The sequence below is a fragment of the Staurois parvus genome, unplaced genomic scaffold (assembly GCF_062004578.1).
Source record: "Staurois parvus isolate SC_StPar_1 unplaced genomic scaffold, SC_StPar_1.0 ptg000264l, whole genome shotgun sequence".
In the NCBI taxonomy this organism is placed as follows: domain Eukaryota; kingdom Metazoa; phylum Chordata; class Amphibia; order Anura; family Ranidae; genus Staurois; species Staurois parvus.
This window is the reverse complement of record NW_028318060.1, coordinates 4,838,966-4,859,106: the sequence shown is the minus strand read 5'-3', so window position 1 is coordinate 4,859,106 and position 20,141 is coordinate 4,838,966. Positions and strand designations below refer to the sequence as shown.

The 20,141-nt window shown below is 39.0% G+C and overlaps 1 protein-coding gene across 2 annotated transcripts in view; it reads right to left on the bottom strand.

Moving 5' to 3' along the window:
- COL19A1 (collagen type XIX alpha 1 chain) overlaps positions 1–20,141 on the bottom strand; it is an 895,475-nt gene that overhangs the window by 570,761 nt on the left and 304,573 nt on the right. For both annotated transcript variants that reach the window (XM_089681326.1, XM_089681327.1), the window contains exon 12: positions 16,788–16,832. In XM_089681326.1, the coding sequence (XP_089537452.1) occupies positions 16,788–16,832 (45 nt within the window). The remainder of the gene's footprint in view (positions 1–16,787; positions 16,833–20,141) is intronic.

The following is a 20,141-nucleotide window of genomic DNA, read 5'->3' as shown; positions in this document are numbered from 1 at the left end:
ATATTAAAGGAGCTGCAGGAATATCTGGGAAGTATTGGCTGTGTGGTACATGTGACAACAATCTGCGGTATTCTTCATACATCTGGGCTATGGGGTAGAGTGGCAAGACGGAAGACTTTTCTTACAAAGAAAAACATCCAAGCCCAACTAAATTTTTTAAAAACACATCTGAAGTCTCCAAAAAGCATGTGGGAAAATGTGTTATGGTCTGATGAAACCAAATGAATTTTTTGGCCAGAATTCCAAAAGATATGTTTGTCACAAAAACAATACTGCACATCACCAAAAGAACACAATACACACCGTGAAGCATGGTGGTGGCAGCATCATGGTTTGGGGCTATTTTTCTTCAGCTGGAACTGGGGCCTTAGTTAAGGTCGAGGGAATGATGAACAGTTCCAAATACCAGTCAATAGTGGCACAAAACCTTCAGGCTTCTGCTAGAAAGCTGAACATGAAGAGGAACTTCATCTTTCAAAATGACGATGACCCAAACCATACATCCAAATCAACAAAGGAATAACTTTACCAGAAGAAGATTAAAGTTTTGGAATGGCCCAGCCAGAGCCCACACATGAATCTGATCGAAAATCTGTGGGGTCATCTGAAGAGGGCTGTGCACAGGAGATGCCCTCGCAGTCTGACAGATTTGGAGTGTTTTTGCAAGGGAGAAGTGTTTTTACTTCTCTCCACCTAAAACATTTCAGTTTGTTGTTCAACTGAGTTGTACAGTTTATAGGTCACACAAAAGGATAGAAAAAGTTCTGAAATTATTTATCTTTGTCTCATTTTTTTACATCACGGAAACCTGACATTTTAACAGGGGTGTGTAGACTTTTTATATCCACTGTAGTTCAAGGTCCACCTGGGAGATAGGAAATTCACTACACAGGCCAGAGCAGAAGGGAGCTGCAAGAGAGCTGAGAGAGCTACAAGAGTTGAGAGTAAGCTGCAGAGATTGCTTGACAGTATAATGGCGGAGTGAGCTGGTTTGCTTAATGTTATATACACACTATATTTCCAAAAGTATTAGGATGCCTGCCTTTACATGCAGATGAACTTTAATGGCATCCCAGTCTTAGTCCGTAGGGTTCAATATTTAGTTGACCCGCCCTTTGCAGCTAGAACAGCTTCAACTCTTCTGGGAAGGCTGTCCACAAGGTTTAGGAGTGTGTCTATGAAATTGGCCAAAATGTCTTGGTATGCTGATGCCTTAAGAGTTCCTTTCACTGGAAGGGGCAAACCCAATCCCTGAAAAACAACCCCACACCATAATCCCCCCTCCCCCAAACTTTACACTTGGCACAATGCAGTCAGGCAAGTACTGTTCTCCTGGCAACTGCCAAACCCAGACATGTCCATCGGATTGCATACAGATAAGCATGATTCGTCACTCCAGAGAACATGTCTCCACTGCTCTCGATTCCACTACATCTGATGCTTTTCATTGTACTTGGTGATGTAAGGCTTGGATGCAACTACTCAGCCATGGAAACCCATTATATGAAGCTTGCTACGCACTGTTGTGCTAATCTGAAGGCCACACAATGTTTGGAGGTCTTTAGCTATTGACTCTGCAGACAGTTGGCAACTTCATACGCTGACTCCACTCTGTCATTTTACGTGGCCTACTACTTTGAGGCTGAGTTGCTGTTGTTCCCAGTTGCTTCCACTTTGCTATAATACCACTAACAGTAGACTGTGGATTATTTAGTAGCAAGGAAATTTCACGGATCGACCTTTTGCACAGGTGGCATATATATATATATGTAAAAAATAGAGTGACTCACTCCTGCTGTGTTACAGTTTGTTGCTGGAGATCTCCTCAATGGTGGGCTTCCATTATTCCAAAACAAACATCCGAGAACAATGAGAACAGGATCTCCAGTGCCAAAACTTTTCTCCACTCCTAATCACCTCCTAGCACCACCCCTTTTTAACTAGCACATCCTCAGAAGAAGAAAACATTGCAACAATAGATCCCCCACGATCAACAAAGTTTCCCCAGCAGCAACAGTGAACACCAAATAGCAACAATAAATCCCTCAGCAGTATCAACAATTCCCCCATCAGCAATAAAAACAAATCCCCCAGCAGTAACATTAAATCCCCAAGAAGCATCAATAAAAACCCCAGCAGGATCAATAAAACCTAAATCAGCATCAATAAAACTATCAGCAGCATTAATAAATCACCTAGCACCATCAATAAATTCTTGAGTAACAATAAATTCCCCTAGAAGTAACAACATATTCCCCAGTAGAAACAATATATATCCCAGCAGCAACAATAAATTCTCCAGCAGCAACAATTAACCCACTCAGAAACAATAATGGACCCCTCCTGTAGCAATAATAGATTCATGCAGCAGCAACAATAGAACCATCCTTTGCTAATATACTCATGTACAATCTGCCAGTTAGTGCAGTTGAAGGTAGTAAATAAAGGAATACCATCTGAAGCAATCAACTACAGTATTTGCTGCAATGAAGGGGGCAATCAGAAGTCAGGACTAAGGGGTAGTCACTGGTACAGACTCAGTCACTTCTCTTTGATCCTTTGATGTGGAATAAGGAATGTACAGCATGGCATGAGGAATTAGGTGGTGCAGAATAGGGAATGTACCGTATGGCATATGGAATGAAGCATTGTGAAACAGGAAATGTACAGCACTGCACATGGAATCAGGCGGTGTAGAATAGGAAAAGTACATCACTGCATACTGAATGAGGTGATGTGGAATCTGGAACGTACAGCTAGGCATATATAACATATTATCAGAGATAGTTTTGCACCTTTAAAGGAATGATCCTGGCTCAACTGATCATTGGTGTCAAATGTAAACAAAGAGCTGTGTCAGAGAAACACTTACACTGCTCACTTCCTCTGAAGGCTATACATTAACTGAATGTCATAAGCCAGAACCAGACTAAGCAAGTGAGTAGTGTAAGCATTTTCTGCCCTAGCTCTTTGTTTACATGTGGCAGCAGCAATCCGCTAAGTGGTTTGTCACTGTAGGTCCACTTAAAGGGAGGTCTGAAAAGGGGCATAGCTTGATCCATGATCTATGGCTATGATCTTTGGCATAGACTCATTAGGTGACAACTGGAGCCCTCCTTAGACCAGAAGTGGTGTACACACAGCCTCAAATACCAATAAACATGCAATGCGGGTGACAGAGAAAATACAGTTTACACTAGGATGGGTAAATACATGTTCTGGCTCCAATTACAGTATGTAAAACATCTTTTATTGGGAAACAGAGAAAGTTAAAGTTGATAAAGTACTCAGTTGTAATGACCTGCAGAGCCTAAGGAAGAGGGAGACAGAGACAAAAATAGACTTTCCTCCCTGGAAGATGTGTTCTTCTTTATTCCCACCAGATTGCCAGCAACTCAGAAGAAAGTTGACTTTTAGTACAGAAAAACTGACAATCTGGAAAACTATTTATATGGAGTTACAGCTGTATTATTGTGCTCCCAGAGAAATCTGAGAAACAAAATCCTGACAACTTTACTGAAAAATGGCTGCAGCATACAGTACATTCCTTGATGCTCACTGCTCTAACAGCTAAACCTACTACCCAGGTATTCCACCACAGCCACTTCTAGCCAGACTACTGAACTGTAAAGACAGTGACCTAATTTTGCAAATGGCCAGACAGAAAAGCACTATAACCAGAGAATTCTGCCATTTCCATCTTCCCAGACTTGTCCATGGGGCTACAGAAACAAAGGGCCATATTTATTAATGCTAAATACAATTAAATTAATTTATTCTATTGCCTATCCAAAATGCTTACAGGTTATTTATAATGGGAAAGTGCATTTTAACAGCTGTTGAATGGACTGTCACAGTAAACAACAAAACAACATCCACCTCCTCCTTGCTCTGTCTGATGGGTACAATGCCACTTCCACCCAATGAGCAGAACTTTACTTCCCCACTACTACAAGCCTATACAACCACCTGTCTTCCCATAGAGTAAGAATTCCTCCAGAACACCTTATGAACACATAATGCTAACTGACCTGTTCCAAAGTTTGGTATACTTATACCAAAGCAGCTAGGCATAGTTGAGAAAGAATCCCCCCATCCAAGATGACAGCCTTGTATAAGCCTTTTGGGACCCCACTCTGTTTTTTGGGAGTTTTTTTGTAATTCATACCCCATGTCGGAGTCTCTCCATTTGCTAAATATTGCCATATTTGCTCAATGACATCGAGCAATTATGTGTATTTTAGACTTCATCTGCCCTGAATAAAATGTGGAGGGGTGAGAATTGGACAATGGAGTAAAGTAGGCATAGAAGAATGAGGTTTCTGGAAGATTTTTCCTTACCTGCATCTGACACTGCCATGCACGAGGTCATAGTTTCACACAGAGGACTCTGTGGGTGAGATGTGTTTGAGCACATGGTAGGAGATAAAAGGGAGGACAGTACGTTGCAGACTGCAATCCTGCAGTACTGTCCATAGTGAGAGGGGAGTCCTGTTGGCAGGCCAAATAAAAGTTTTGATGCCAGCACTCTATTTACATTTTCTAATAGGTGTGATGGTTCAGAACTACCAGTGGACCCTTCAAGTGTCACTTTTGCCCATTGAAGGCAAACTTAGGGTGTGCTAGCAATGTATCTTTTATTTGATTTGCTTGGCACCCTCCACCAGTTGTTCCAGCAGTTGGTTGTAGATTAATCTGGCATGCAATGAAGATATCACCATCTATTCAATGTTTGCAGGTCATATCCTGGATAGGGTGAGGTTCTTAATGAACAAAGATAATATTGGAACCGTTCATGAAAGAATACATACAGTGCAATCAATTTTCTTACAATATACGTTACTTACAATAACAGTTGTATCATATAGCTGATGCTATATATGTAAGTGCTTACAAATCCATAAGAATACTATAATAAGCTGACAATTCTAATATATATATATTGTGGGGTTAGCTCAGGTGGGGGATCTCCTTCCCTGGGACAAAGGTAGACCGCACAGCAGGCTTTCGTCAAAATCTGACTGGATGTCAGTTTTATTAAAAAGGTTTGCAAGAAATATCAAAATAAACAAAACATCAAAATAAACCCTTGCCATCCAGGCACTAACTAAACAGCAGATGATTCCTCTCTCAGAGGTGAAGGGCTTCTCCCTGTCACCAAAACAAAGTAACAGCAAACCTTTTCTTGCAGGTATAGTCCATACACACAGCTCTCTCAGAACACCTCTCTGAGTCCCAGGCCACGAGCAACTCCTTGCTCCAGCCCTGCCTTATTTATACCACCTGTTGGTGGTCATCAGTGGAGCCCAAACTCTGGTCCGGACCCACCTGCTTAACTGTGGCCCCGAAAACCCTGAGTGGACTCCACCTAAACGGTCAGGTATGAGCATATGCGAGGTGACACATAGCGTCCCTCTATCACCTCGCCGTTCATCCTGTCACAATATATATATATATATATATATATATACTGTATATATATATATATATATACACACACTGTATATTCATATATTGTAAACGTTGTCATAGACTAGATCCTCCCATGTATGTTCTTAAGAAGCAGACTATGGGTCTGAGAAACACATATGGGAGTAATTGTATCGCCTCTCCATTGTCACCCTGCTGTACGTTACTGATAGCTACAGGTATATACTGTACATTTCATTGTTGCAATTGTATGTGACATTTTGGACAATATCAGTTAATAACCTGGGTGAGATAGAAGCAGTTCCATATACATACGCATGAATTCATAGTGCTGTAAGCATCAGTAACAACATTATTGTAATACGTTTTTTTATAATAAAAAACGTTTGATGTACATAGAAATTTTAGCAGTTGATATTAGATGGGATTTACATTGGTAGCTAAAAACTCCCATAGTGGTTGTTATACGTTACTGTATGTACAACTTTAGACACTGAAAGGCTTTTAATGCTATCGAACAGTCCTATTTACAGTATAGTCTTGTTTGGAAAACTTTGGCTTCCAAATGGATTACTATTCTCTATGTCCACCCAAAATCTAATACACTGGTTAAGCACATAATTTCCCATCCTTCCTTATTTAAAAATGAGGTAGTTCTGTCCCCCATCTCCACTCCTCTTTACAATAACAATATAGACTCTTGCAATTAACACCTGACAAATGGAGCACTTTAGAGGCATTAACCTTCAGGCAAATAACTGAAAGAATAGGCTCAAACCTGATGATTTGATATTATGTATCTCCATGAAACAAGCCTTTCTTTTCCTTGGCCATTTAAACTATTGAAGAATATGGTGAATACTCAGGCCTTAAAATAACTCTTCTCACCATTGTGTTTTGAGATTGTAATTGCAAAGGATCCCTTACAAAACATCTCTGAGAACATTGGTCCACTAATGCAAATTGAGTGTAAACTGCAAGTGTGGTCTAAGCTGCCTCTTATTTTTTATCCTTTTTTCAAATATTATGTATATACTGTACATACACGTATGCACATGACAATACTAAAATCCTTCTTCAAGAAACTAAACGCTCTATTCTAATCACTTATATGGGGTATCACTAGACCCTAACTTAGTAGACCAAGCATTTTCTGGCACATTTTGTTTGAAATTTGAAATCAGTATTTTTTGCTAGAGAATTACTTATAATCCCAAAACATTATATATATATATATATATATATATATATATATATACACACAGTATATATATATATATATATATATTTTTTTTATTATTTTTGTTATTTTTAAAGACCCTAGATAAGAAATTGATGATTGTTGCAATTTTTTATGTCACATGTTATTTGTGCAGAGGTTTTTCAAATACATTTTTTTCATTTTTGGGGGGAAAAAATACACTTTTATTATTAAAAAAAACAAAACAATATATACCCCATTTTTTTGCAAAATATGGAAGATGATGTTACACCGAGTAAACAGATACCTAACTTGTCATGCTTTAAAATTGCACACACTGGTGGAATGGCAAAAAACCATGCTACTTAAAAATCTCCATAGGTGATGCTTTAAACATTTTTACAGATTACCTGTTTTGAGTTACAGAGGAGGTCTAGTGCTAGAATTATTGCTCTTGCTCTAATGTTTGCATCAATACCTCAATACCTCACATGTCTCCTGCAATGTAAATATCCCTTGTAAGAGAAATAAGGAGGACAGGTCCTCTTTATGGAGAGATCTCGGGTCAAAAAGACCCCAAATCTTTCAAAAAATGTTTTTGATCTTTTGCTTTAAAAAACAAATTGTTTACATCCACCTTAGACTGGAAGTGACATCATAGTGTTGCTCTGGTCCTCAATGGCCATTGAAGAGATCAGAGACAATCAAGTCTCTCATCTCCACTGTGACCAGTCAGCTGCACCCCTAGATCAGTTGAAACGCCTCTACTGAGAGGGATCCAGTGGCTAATGAGCTGCTCAGACAGCTTTCCTGAGAAAGCAAGCTGCCGGCTGAAAAAAAGATACTGAGGTTATGGCTAATAGCAACCACCTGCAATGCATATTTGTGTATTGTGGTTAGCAAGTGGTTAAAGCTCATCGCACTACAAAGTGTTCCTTAATTGGACAAGTATGGAAAGGTGGAGCAGTGATGTCATTCTCCACCTTATCCAATCAGAGAATGCTTGAATGATCTGAGAAAATGCAAAGCATGTCTAAACTCGTTATGCAGTTGCACATGTCAATTATATAATTCATATGGTGATTATGAATTTTGCAATCAATTGTATTTTATTCTTTTAACTACTTGACAACTAGGCTATAGCCGTATGAAGGCTACAGCGTGGTTGTCCAGTTCTGGGAGGGCATCATATGATGTCCTCTGAGAACGCGCCTTCCACATGCCCCCTGGGGGCACTCACCCAGAGCTGTCTCGGATCACTATGTCCTATGGAAACAGCTGATCACAAGGTAAAAGGCCAATAACAGCAGCCTTTTACCATATGATCAGCTTTGTCCAATGACACAGCTGATCACAAAGTAAATACAGTTAATGGTTATCGGAAGCATTTTCCTCATGCTGTCACATCTGCACTGATAATCAGTGCCCGAGAGTGCCACCCATCCGTGCCCATCAGTGCCACCCATCAGTGCCACCCAGCAGTGTAACCCATCAGTGCCCATCAGTACTGCCCATCAGTGCCACCAGTCAGTGCTGTTGGTCAGTGCCACCAGTCAATGCCCATCAGTGCAGCCTATCAGTGCCCATCACTGCCGCCTATCAGTGCCCATCAGTGCTGCATATCAGTGCTGCATCATCAGTGCAGCCAGTCAGTGCCCATCAGTGCTGCCTATCATTGCAGCCACATCACATGAAGGTAAAAAAACCTTGAGCCTTTACAACCACTTTTAAGTTGCAAGGGCCCAAGGGGGTTAATATGCATGCTCTATATCACTTGCTACACACTAAACAGAATAAATCTTAACTGGCTATTAAGACTAATGTCAAACCCTATTACCTGTTACGTCTATGAAGAAATGGGATGAAATATGATCTTCAATTATGTTGGTTTTACCAGAAGATAATAATTGACTAAATAAATTGTATATTATGAACCAAATATACCTCCTGTTTGACTGAACAAAATGTAGGGCCAATCCCAACTACATACAATGTGATGAACTTCAGATAGATTTTACGCACTTCATTTGAGGTTGTCAGTTTATATATAATGTCTGGCGGCAAGTGATCACTGTACTCACCACCTTACTGCAACTTCCTCTTCCCTGTATGCCTGCAGTCAGTTGATTTGGTTTACTAGATGAAGAATATTGCCCACACTATACTAGATTTCTTGTAAGAAACATTGTTTACAGCTCACAAAGCAATAGTTCTCAAATGGATTAAATGGAGTAGCCTAGTGGAAATCATTGGCTAACTAGATTATAGTTTATGAAAAAGTTGTTCATGGGAATAAGAAATGTCCCTTAGAGCTCTATAAAAGTGGGACCTATGGCGTAATTCTCCTTCCACATAACTACCTCACTCAGTATATGTGAGCTTCTTGGCAATGTGATTTAGAATGCTTTAGAACTGGCCCAATTTTTTATTGTATGAAACATATTTGTACTCAATAAGCATACATACAAACATAGATGTTTCTGGGAGGAGTAGGGAATGTCAGGCAGCAGTAAGGCACAGTGATTTCAAATGCACCTAGAAGCATTGGAAGCCAGAATGGAGGTGATTTTTTTTTTTTGTGCATGGAAGTGCTGCATTGGAGTTTTCATTAGAAATTATTACTCCTTTTATAATTATTATTTTAAATTAAAAAATGAATTCTTCATTAAAATTATAAACTACTTTTTCAATATAAATACCCAATAAAACAAAATTTACTTAGCATTCCATATTACTGCTTTGTCTTTACATGAAAAGTTCAATTACAATCTGTTATTTAGGCCTTTTATGACGACAAATAAAATTCTAGACTAGCTCGTATAGCTGCATCATTTTTTTAAAAGTGGAGCAAGACACTACGGGACCTCAATGATTTCTCGATATTTTTTAGAATCATTTAGAACTGACGCTAATCTTAATTGCAGCTGTATGAATCACAAGTGAGTCACAAGCAGTAAATTATCGTTGGAAACCCATGGGACTAATCATCATTTATTTTTAGACCGTGGTTCTGCTTTAATAATGCTTCTATAACATTTAGCTATAGATACAAAATGTGGGGGGAAATGGCTGATTCAGCTTTACAGCATGGCTTGAAAACAAATCTTTGGAATTATAATAATTTGCCTATGGCTAGACTTAATATTTTAATTTCAAGATCATGCTGCCAGTCACATGCAGAACACACAGAGTAACTTTTTAAAGTGTAGAGCCTCAGCTACTAAATCAGTCTACTTTCTTTTCAAAGTCTTGTCTTACACTATGTAAAAAAATACATTTATAGTTTTTTTCTAGCCGTACATATTAAAACAAGACATATATAGAAAGCTTCCATTTTAATCCAGCCATAGATGTGTTAAAAACAAAAATGTGTTAAGCATGTTTACATACAGATTGTAATAAATTAGCTTCTGCAGCCCACCGTACAGCCACACTCAAACTAGGAGGGAGAAAGACAGCATTGCAAGCTAGAGTCTGGTACAGTGGAAATTGCTGTCCACCAAAGGGCTTTTTTTTAATGGGTGTTTATGTCAAGCTCAGTATTGTCTGTCTGAATGCAGTGCTTTTAAACGCATGTGTTAAAATTAAAAAATTGCTGCATTTGACCCACTTGGACTCCAATCCAAACACACTTCAACAGGCCCGGCTACATCCAAAGAAAGGCAATGTAAACCTGTTGGCAGGTGTTAGGTCTTCAACAACTTGCCTACCAGACACTTTTAACCCCTTCCTGTCCAGGCAAATTTTCACCTTGCACTTTAAATGACAATTGCACGATCATGCAACACTGTACCCATATGAAAGTTTTATAATTTTTTTCACACAAACATAGATTTCTTTTGGTGGTATTTGATCACCACTGGGTTTTTATTTTTTGCGCTATAAATGAAAAAAGACCGGAAATTTTGAAAAAATGTGTTTTCTGTGTTTCTGTTTTTGCAAATAAATACTCTTTCTACACACATTTAGGCCAAAATGTATTCTACTACATGTCTATGTGAAAATAACTTAAATCAGTGTCTATTATTCAGTTGGTAGGGAAGGTATAGATTCCACAAACTATGGAATATACTGTATCTACAAATTGGTAAATCCTGATGTACTGACTGCTGATTTCATTTCTTGACACTCAAAAACTCCAGGACAGTACAAATACCCCCAAAATTACAGCTTTTCAGAAAGCAGACAGTCTGAAGTGTTTAGTAAGAGGCATGACGAGTTTTTTGAAGTTGTCATTTTTTGTCATAATTTTGTGTAAAATGGAGAAATGAGAAAAAAAAGTCACAATTTTGTTTTTCTTACATACTGTCACCAATGCAGTACAGCGTCATTATATAACTGGTGTGCCGGTGATCAGGGACACTGACTGGTGACAGTAAGTACAAAAAAAAATATAATTTTTTTTTACTTTTTTTACATAAAAAAAATTATTACTTTTGTTTCTACTCTTATGACCAGAGTAATACAATGTTACCATAGTAGCAAGTGATCAGGATTTTTTCTTTTACACATTATGGTTGCTTATACCAACGAATTTCATTTGTATAAGCAAGCATGTTTACTTAATGAAACTGATTTATTCAGTAATATATCAAACAAACTCTCACTAATACACCCCAAGAAAAGTCACACTTTCACCCTTGAAAGTAAATATTCATAAACCTTTTCTCTAAATACACTCAAACCCCTATCTCATAAATAACACCCACTTAAGTAGTGATATAAATCCAACAATACAAGTGTCTCACAAAAGTCCAAAATATTTGTCCAAAATCATTGTGTCCAAAAATATAACTGTGTCCAAAAATATCAATATGTTCCAAAATGATACAGTGTATCCAACTCAATTCACCAGTCCAGATCCTGTAAACCTCGGAAAAATTTAACTGGTAATAGTGTATTACCTTCAAGTATTATAGTTAATTAATAAGTGAAAAATAAATTAAATAATAAAAGTGAGTGACACGTGAATCATGCAAACAAAAAGTTCACTCAGTGTGCACTCCTAACAACGTGGAAAACAAACACAAAAAAAAAATATATATATATAAAAATATGATATATAAATCTGCAAAATCACTTTGTGAAAAATTCAATTAAACACATCAAAAGTGAAGTGAACACTCCGTGACACCTCCCACTGGTGGGATTAAAGGCAATTACCCTCTTGGAATCAAAACAAACATTTCTGGATGTATATAATATTCGCTTGTCAGCTTCCAATAAACACATCAAAAGGTGAAATGAACACTCCGTGACACCTCACACTAGTGCGATTAAAGGCAATTACACTCTTGGAGCAAAAACCAGCATTTCAGGATATATATAATGTTTGCTTGTCAGCTTCCATCCACCATGCAGGTAGTACCCATTTCACCTTCCCCAATTCCTCATGGAGGTAAAGAAGAGATCCATCAATTAAAGAGTATGAGGTATTAACCAAAATTTAATAAACTTCTTACATTCAGGATTGCTATATCCGTCAGACCAGTCCCCAGCAGTATGTATGGAAAAGTCCACATTTTCCAATATTCAAAATGGCCACGCTGCTACTTTCGGGTTGGCGTCAGACTTGTTTCGTCACTTCCGACTTCTCGAGGGATCCCTCAAGAAGAAGTCAGAAGTGACAAAACGCATCAGTGACGTGTCACGGAGTGTTCTCGTCACCTTTTGATGTGTTTATTGGAAGCTGACAAGCGAATATTTTATACAACCAGAAATGCTTGTTTTGATTCCAAGAGGGTAATTGCCTTTAATCCCACTAGTGGCAGGTGTCACGGAGTGTTCACTTCACTTTTGATGTGTTTAATTGAATTTTTCACAGAGTGATTTTGCGGATTTATATATCATTTTTATATATATATATATATATATATATATATATATATATATATACCGTATTTGCCGGCGTATAAGACGACTGGGCGTATAAGACGACCCCCCTACTTTTCCTGCTAAAATGTAGTGTTTGGGCTATACTCGCCGTATAAGACTACCCCTCTTCCAATGCACACCAGTGGGAGGAATAGTGCCCCATCATTGATGTCAGTGGGAGGAATAGTGCCCCATCATTGGTATCAGTGGGAGGAATAGTGCCCCATCATTGGTATCAGTGGAAGGAATAGTGCCCCATCATTGATGTCAGTGGGAGGAATAGTGCCCCATCATTGGTATTAGTGGCAGGAATAGTGCCCCATCATTGGCATTAGTGGCAGGAATAGTGCCCTATCATTAGTATCAGTGGAGGAATAGTGCTCCATCATTGGTGTCAGTGGGAGGAATAGTGCCCCATCATTGGTATCAGTGGCAGGAATAGTGCCCCATCATTGGTATCAGTGGCAGGAATAGTGCCCCATCATTGGTGTCAGTGGGAGGAATAGTGCCCCATCATTGGTGTCAGTGGGAGGAATGGTGTCCCATCATCGGTGTCAGTGAGGGGTGGAATAGTGCCCCATCATTGGTGTCAGTGGGGGGTGGAATAGTGCCCCATCATTGGTATCAGTGGGAGGAATAGTGCCCCATCATTGGTATCAGTGGAAGGAATAGTGCCCCATCATTGATGTCAGTGGGAGGAATAGTGCCCCATCATTGGCATTAGTGGCAGGAATAGTGCCCTATCATTAGTATCAGTGGAGGAATAGTGCTCCATCATTGGTGTCAGTGGGAGGAATAGTGCCCCATCATTGGTATCAGTGGCAGGAATAGTGCCCCATCATTGGTATCAGTGGCAGGAATAGTGCCCCATCATTGGTGTCAGTGGGAGGAATAGTGCCCCATCATTGGTGTCAGTGGGAGGAATGGTGTCCCATCATTGGTGTCAGTGAGGGGTGGAATAGTGCCCCATCATTGGTGTCAGTGGGGGGTGGAATAGTGCCCCATCGTTGGTGTCAGTGGGGGGGGGGAATAGTGCCCCATCGTTGGTGTCAGTGGGGGGGAGGAATAGTGCCCCATCGTTGGTGTCAGTGGGAGGAATAGTGCCCCATCGTTGGTATCAGTGGGAGGAATAGTGTCCCATCATTGGTGTCAGTGGGAGGAATAGTGCCCCATCATTGGTATCAGTGACACCAATGATGGGGCACTATTCCTCCCACTGAGACTTGCTGACCCTGTTCTCGTATGGTGCTGCTGCAGCCAGCATATGTGGTTGCAGCAGCACCTCTACACAGAACACTTACCTGCTGCTCCGGCACTCAATTTTCGCGGGGCCGCTCGGCTCCGCCCCCTCGCCGGTGATTGGCCGCCTGTGTGCCTTTCCTGAGCTACAGTTCTGGCGGCCAATCACCGGTGAGGAGGCGGTGCCGAGCAGCCGCACGAACATCCAGTGGCCGAACTGAAGGAGACGCCGCGCTTCCTGGACCGGATCGTCGTGGGACTGGATCCAGGTAAGAGACATCAGCCCCTGCAAACCCCTGTACTTAATGCCGCAGCCCCCCCTAACATGTGTACCGGCATATAAGATGACCCCCGACTTTTGAGAAGATTTTCAAGGGTCAAAAAGTCGTCTTATACGCCGGCAAATACGGTATATATTTATTTTTTTTTTTTGGTGTGTTTGTTTTCCATGTTGGTAGGAGTGCACACTGAGTGAATTTTTTGTTTGCATGATTCATGTGTCATTCACTTTTATTATTTAATTTATTTTTCACTTAATTAATTATAATACTTGAAGGTAATACACTATTTCCGGTTTAATTTTTTTGAGGTTTACGGGATCTGGACTGGTGAATTGAGTTGGATACACTGTATCATTTTGGAAGATATTGATATTTTTGGACACAGTTATATTTTTGGACACAATGATTTTAGACAAATATTTTGGACTTTTGTGAGACACTTGTATTTTTGGATTTATATCACTACTTAAGTGAGTGTTATTTATGAGATAGGGGTTTGAGTGTATTTAGAGAAAAGGTTTATGATGATTTATTCAGTAGTTTTTGTTGTGATCAGCTGTGATTGGCCATAGCTGATCACATGCTACAGATGGGCTGTGATTGACCCAGTCTGTACATGTGATCACTGTGACCAATCACAGCTAGCAGCACAGTTGTAAGCAATGAATGGCTTGAACTGCCATGTGACCTTCTGTGATTGGTCACAGTGATCACATGACACTGGCAGTGGGCCGGTGTAGTGATCTGTCATTGGCTGTGTCCCATGGTGATAGATCACACCGGGGCATGCAAGAGGCATGATCCTGGGAGGATGTCATATAACATCCTCCCAGGATAATAGGGTTCCCGCTTAGCCATTATCGTACAATAGGCCAGGTGGGAAGAAGTGAAATGGTAGCCCCTCCTGTATTCATGAAGCATGTGGGGATAGTGCCCCTTTATATGCCAGCTGTGGGTGAGGCCCAGTGGAGAATGGGTATGGGAAAAGGACACCCCTGACCAGTATTGTGTAGCTTGTATACTGACAGTGAGAGAGAGACCCCTCTGCAAAGCTTAACCACTGAGATTTCCAGAAGAGGATACATTGGGAGCTGAAAGAGAAACCTTGCCCATGGACCCTCACCTAGCGTGTCCCATGGCTTGGTTTAGAATGTCCTCTGGGCCTATGGAGGACCTCTCTTTGTGTGATGGGAAGGTACACCCTGAGTGTAAACCATCTGAATAAGGACACTAATACCTGGGAAAATGGCTGTGACAGTTCTGGGATTTATGTGAGAAACTATAGTTCAGAATGTCATATACTAAGGAATAGCGCTCTGTGCTTCAGACTTCTGCAATATTTACCTTATTATGTGCTTGAGGAAAAGTACCCAAAGCACTTTAAACCAAAGTCTTCTTTACAGGGGAAACAAGGTACTTGTTTGGGTCCCTACACCTATGGGGGTCCCCATATCCTATTCTAGATTATCACTTAAGTTAAATCATAAAGAAAGTAGTAAGAAGATTTACATGTCTTTTAATGCAGCTGCAGAAAGCCATTAAAAGACAAGGAAACAAAGCCAGGTAACTGTACATTGGTGAACCAAGGACCATGGATTTTATACTGTACATAAATATGCCACTATTAGAAGGCTACTGCAAATTTGTTTGCTTTATCACAGGCCCCTAGTAAAGAAAATTTCAGTCATGAGTAGATGGGCAAAACTAGTCATGAGTTAAAGCTGCTTAAACAGAAACATTTTATGGAATCAATAAAGGCTATATATTATTACTACATCTGTAATGCAGTGAAGTTGGTACATGAACATTATCTGCATTCATACAAAGAAAGACATCCCTAGCCTGCATTAACAGGTGTTTAGTGCATTTCCTAGTACATACTGTATAGTCCTTATCAGGCACTGGAAGTAACAGAGTATTATGGTGATACCCTCTAGCTGTTCTATTGCCAGCTCTGACTTATAATAGAGCAGACAGTCTGGGACAACTGCCAGAGTGTGCCAATTATCTAAAAGAAGCTGGCTCAACCTCCATATTATACTAATACTCATAAAGTGGGCATTGGCATAGCTCCTAACATTCCAAACTTTAAAATCTGAATATACATATGATTCATCTATGCTACTTCTACATCCACTCAAACACCCTTAATTTTGATTAATCTTCACTCACCACCACCAGGCTCTGCCTCTCCTGAGATTTATAAGCCAGAGAAGTGCCACCAAGTTCAGGATATAGCTCTATTTGTAGATACACTATGCAAATGTATAACTGTAAATCCCATCACTAAAAATTATGCTCATCTTTTCTCTCTATGAATCCATGCTTACTTCTCTTTACCTAACTACATAGAATCTCATTTTTATTTTAATTGTTCATGTTCACACTTACAGGCTCAGTCACCCTACATCAGTTTTTGTAGCCTATTTAGGTGCTTTTGGTCCCATAATGTCAATGGGAACACCTGTAAATGTGAGATATGCAAGATGCTTTCCTTCACTTAATAAACCTCTGAAATGAAAAGCAATATGTTGAAAATTTTATTTACCAGGTTGCTGAGACTTATCAGTTTAAAAGTTTAGCAAGTTATTTAGTAAAAGCCAGCAGTATTACTATACTTATTAAAAGCTACACACAATTCAGTGAACATTTCATAAGGTTATACGATATGTAAAATGTAACATGTAACATCCAAAAAAATCAAAATTGCTCAACAAATCATTTGAAGATACTTTCACATTTCTTTCATTACATTTACATACCATGTCTCCTTTCTCTCCTTTGCTACCCTCGAGACCACTTTCTCCCTGTCATAAACAAAGGAAGTGTTAATATATATTTCCTCATATCAATTAGTCACATAGAGCCTTGACATATAATTTTACACAAGGGTTGCATTTTACTACTACAATACCATACTGGGGTTGATTGACTAAAGGGTTTGAGAATCTTCACACTATAAATTGTAAAATGTGAATGTTCATTTCAGTTACCAAATTATGTACAGATCAAATAAGTAAACAGACATTTGCTTTTCACCTGATTGGATAGTTGAAGTGAATATTGACACACTTTATTATCTGAAGATTCTCAACTCCATTAGCAAAACATCCTTCCTTTACAGAAGTCTATATATCTTCTTTGTGTTTAGATGCCTGTTGGCTAACTCAGCATAAATTGTGTCATAACTGGCAAGCTGAATAACATGTTGGCTTTTTATATCTTTCAGGTACTCCTGAGGTAAGACTTCCTTAAACAGAAAAGCCAGTTGTGTTCTAATATTATGGACAGGGTTGGCAACTATCAGTAAATTTATGGACAGTTTGTAAAAATCAGTGATTTTTACAACCGTTTGTAAATATCAGGAGCTGATAATTTGTCATGCTTTGTTGACTTTTGTTAGTGCAAACCAGTCAAATTACTTGTTATGAACATTGACAGTGTTTCCATATTGTGTTTAAATATTGATTGTGTTAGTTTTTAATGTAATTTTTCAGGTTGTTAGTAAAAATGTTCTCCGTAAGTAAATTTTCCATGTTGTGTCAGTAAAAAATGCAGCGGGAGGTTGGCAACACTGATTATGGACCACTGCTCTGTTAAATACTAGTTGTGTCTCCATGATATAGGATAGATATTTGGAAATTCAGCTGTACAAAAAGTGACACCCTTATTGTGGAACTATGGGGGGAAATTAAGTGGAGACAAAAACCACAGGTGGAAGGAAAGAAAATCACTAAATTCCCCTATCAATGCAGTCAGTGTTGATGGGGGAATCCCACCCACAGAGCTATTGTGTTCTGCTGGCACGGAGCCCTCCTAGCTGGAAGAACACAATGATTACTGATAACAGCTATAGCAAAAATCCAACACAGGCTGTTTGTACTGAAGCTGATCTGTAGATCAACTTCAGTACAACCAGCCTGCCCATAAATGGTTCGAATCTCGGCCAGTCCCTGCTGAACCGGATGAGATTTGATCCAATCATGGCCAGCTTAAATAAAAGGGAAGAGGACAGAGTACAAAGAAACAAGAGATTCAAGGGCAGACAAACCATGAATACAAATAAATACAATGGAAGATGGGGCATAACAGTTAAAGGGAGCAAACACCTCAACAGACCAGACTGTGAAGATAGTTAGATGGAAACCACATCAATGAGAAACTGGCAAGCAGGTTGAAGCAAAAACATTACTGCAATCATAGATACTAAGAGCTATAGTCTTCTTGTGTGACAGTGGGGAAGTAAAAAAAAAAAAAAACCTAAGGATATGCTGCTAAAATGGAGAAATAAATTAACCTATTGCAACTAACTTCTTTAAAGACTCACAAGTACAACAATAAATAAAATATTAAACCATATATATATATATATATATATATATATATATATATGTGTGTGTGTGTAAATTAATAATATGAATTGAAACATTTGTAGTAAACACTGATAACTACTTTTACACATTTGTGTGTTTCTATATTGTTGTCATATGGCAACAATCAAATACTGTCCCCTGCCTAAGTTATATAGTTCATAGAGCAAAGCAAAAGCCAAATAGTTAATTAGCTGATATATTTGAAATAATTTGCATATACACATGTAGATCATTTAAAATAAGCACAGCTCCTTGGTTGATGCAACTGTGACATCCATATAATCCCAATACCTGACCTAGGGCATGACATGACATGAATATGTATTCCTTTTAAAAAAGTTTATGTAATTTTCCGAACTGTGCACTGATACAGTAGCATTTGCTACATGTAGGATTTAAGTTTTAAAGCCCTAGGGTGTTCAGATTTTAAACTGGGAAATAGTTTTAGACTTTCCAGCAGCTGTTTGCATGGTTACATAGCTCTTTTTGGTCAGTGTGGTTTCCTGGTATATTCAGCTGCCTGTGTGTCAACTTGTGACAGCAGAGCTTGGAGGAAAATTTTATCTCACTGACACAGTTTCGTAGCCCAATCTGAAATGGAAAGACCTATTATAAAATGTCTATAATGTTTTTGCATATATGTATGTGATATGTAAAACAGAATGAATAATTCAACCAACTTGAATATTGCCACATTGTAAATTCAGGGTATAATGAAGAGGCATAAGCACAAATAATTCAAAAAAGTGACATAAATGAAAATCTCCAAGAAAAAGGCACATGAACGATTAGCATTGTCAGGTTTTGTAGCTAATAGGCATGCTTGCATCAGGTTTATAAGAAACAAATAGTAATAAAAAAATATTTATTTTAAAATATGGTTAATGAATTGGTATGAAAATCTGACAAATCAAGCAAATTGTAATTTTCTTATTATTCTTATAAATAAAATGTATGGATGATGATTTCTGCAGAGAATCATAAAGCTAATGAATTATGACTGTCTGGATTTCTAGCCAAGCAGATTTACTAAGAAATATTCAAGAGAATCAAAAATACATGTAAGATGTAAGAGATGACTGAGTTAATAATATACACTGCTCAAAAAAATTAAAGGAACATTTTAAAAATACATCAGATCTTAATGGGGAAAATAATCATGCTGGATATCTATACTGATATGGACTGGTTAATGTGTTAGAAGCATAAGGATGCCCCATTGTTTGATGGAAATCAAAATTATCAATCTACAGAGCACTGAATTCAAAGAATTACAAGAAAATCAAAGTGAAAAAATGATGCAGCAGGGTAGTCCATTTTGCTGAAATTTTATTGCAGCAACTCAAAATGGTACTCTGTACGTATGCCTGAAAAGGTTGGGGCATGCTCCTAATGAGACAACGGATGGTGTCCTAGGGTATTTCCTCCCAGATCTGGACCAGGGCATCACTGAGCTCCTGGACAGTCTGAGGTGCAACCTGGCGATGTCGAATGGACCGAAACATGATATCCCAGAGGTGTTCTATTGGATTTAGGTCAGGCGAGCGAGGGGGCTATTCAGTGGTATCAATTCCTTCATTCTCCAGGAACTGCCTGTATACTCTCGCCACATGAAGTCGGGCATTGTCCTGAACCAGGAGGAATCCAGGACCCACTGCCCCAGCACCACCAGGCAATAGGTCCAACAATTTTATCCGGATACCTAATGGCATTCAGAGTGCCATTGTCTAGCCTGTAGAGGTC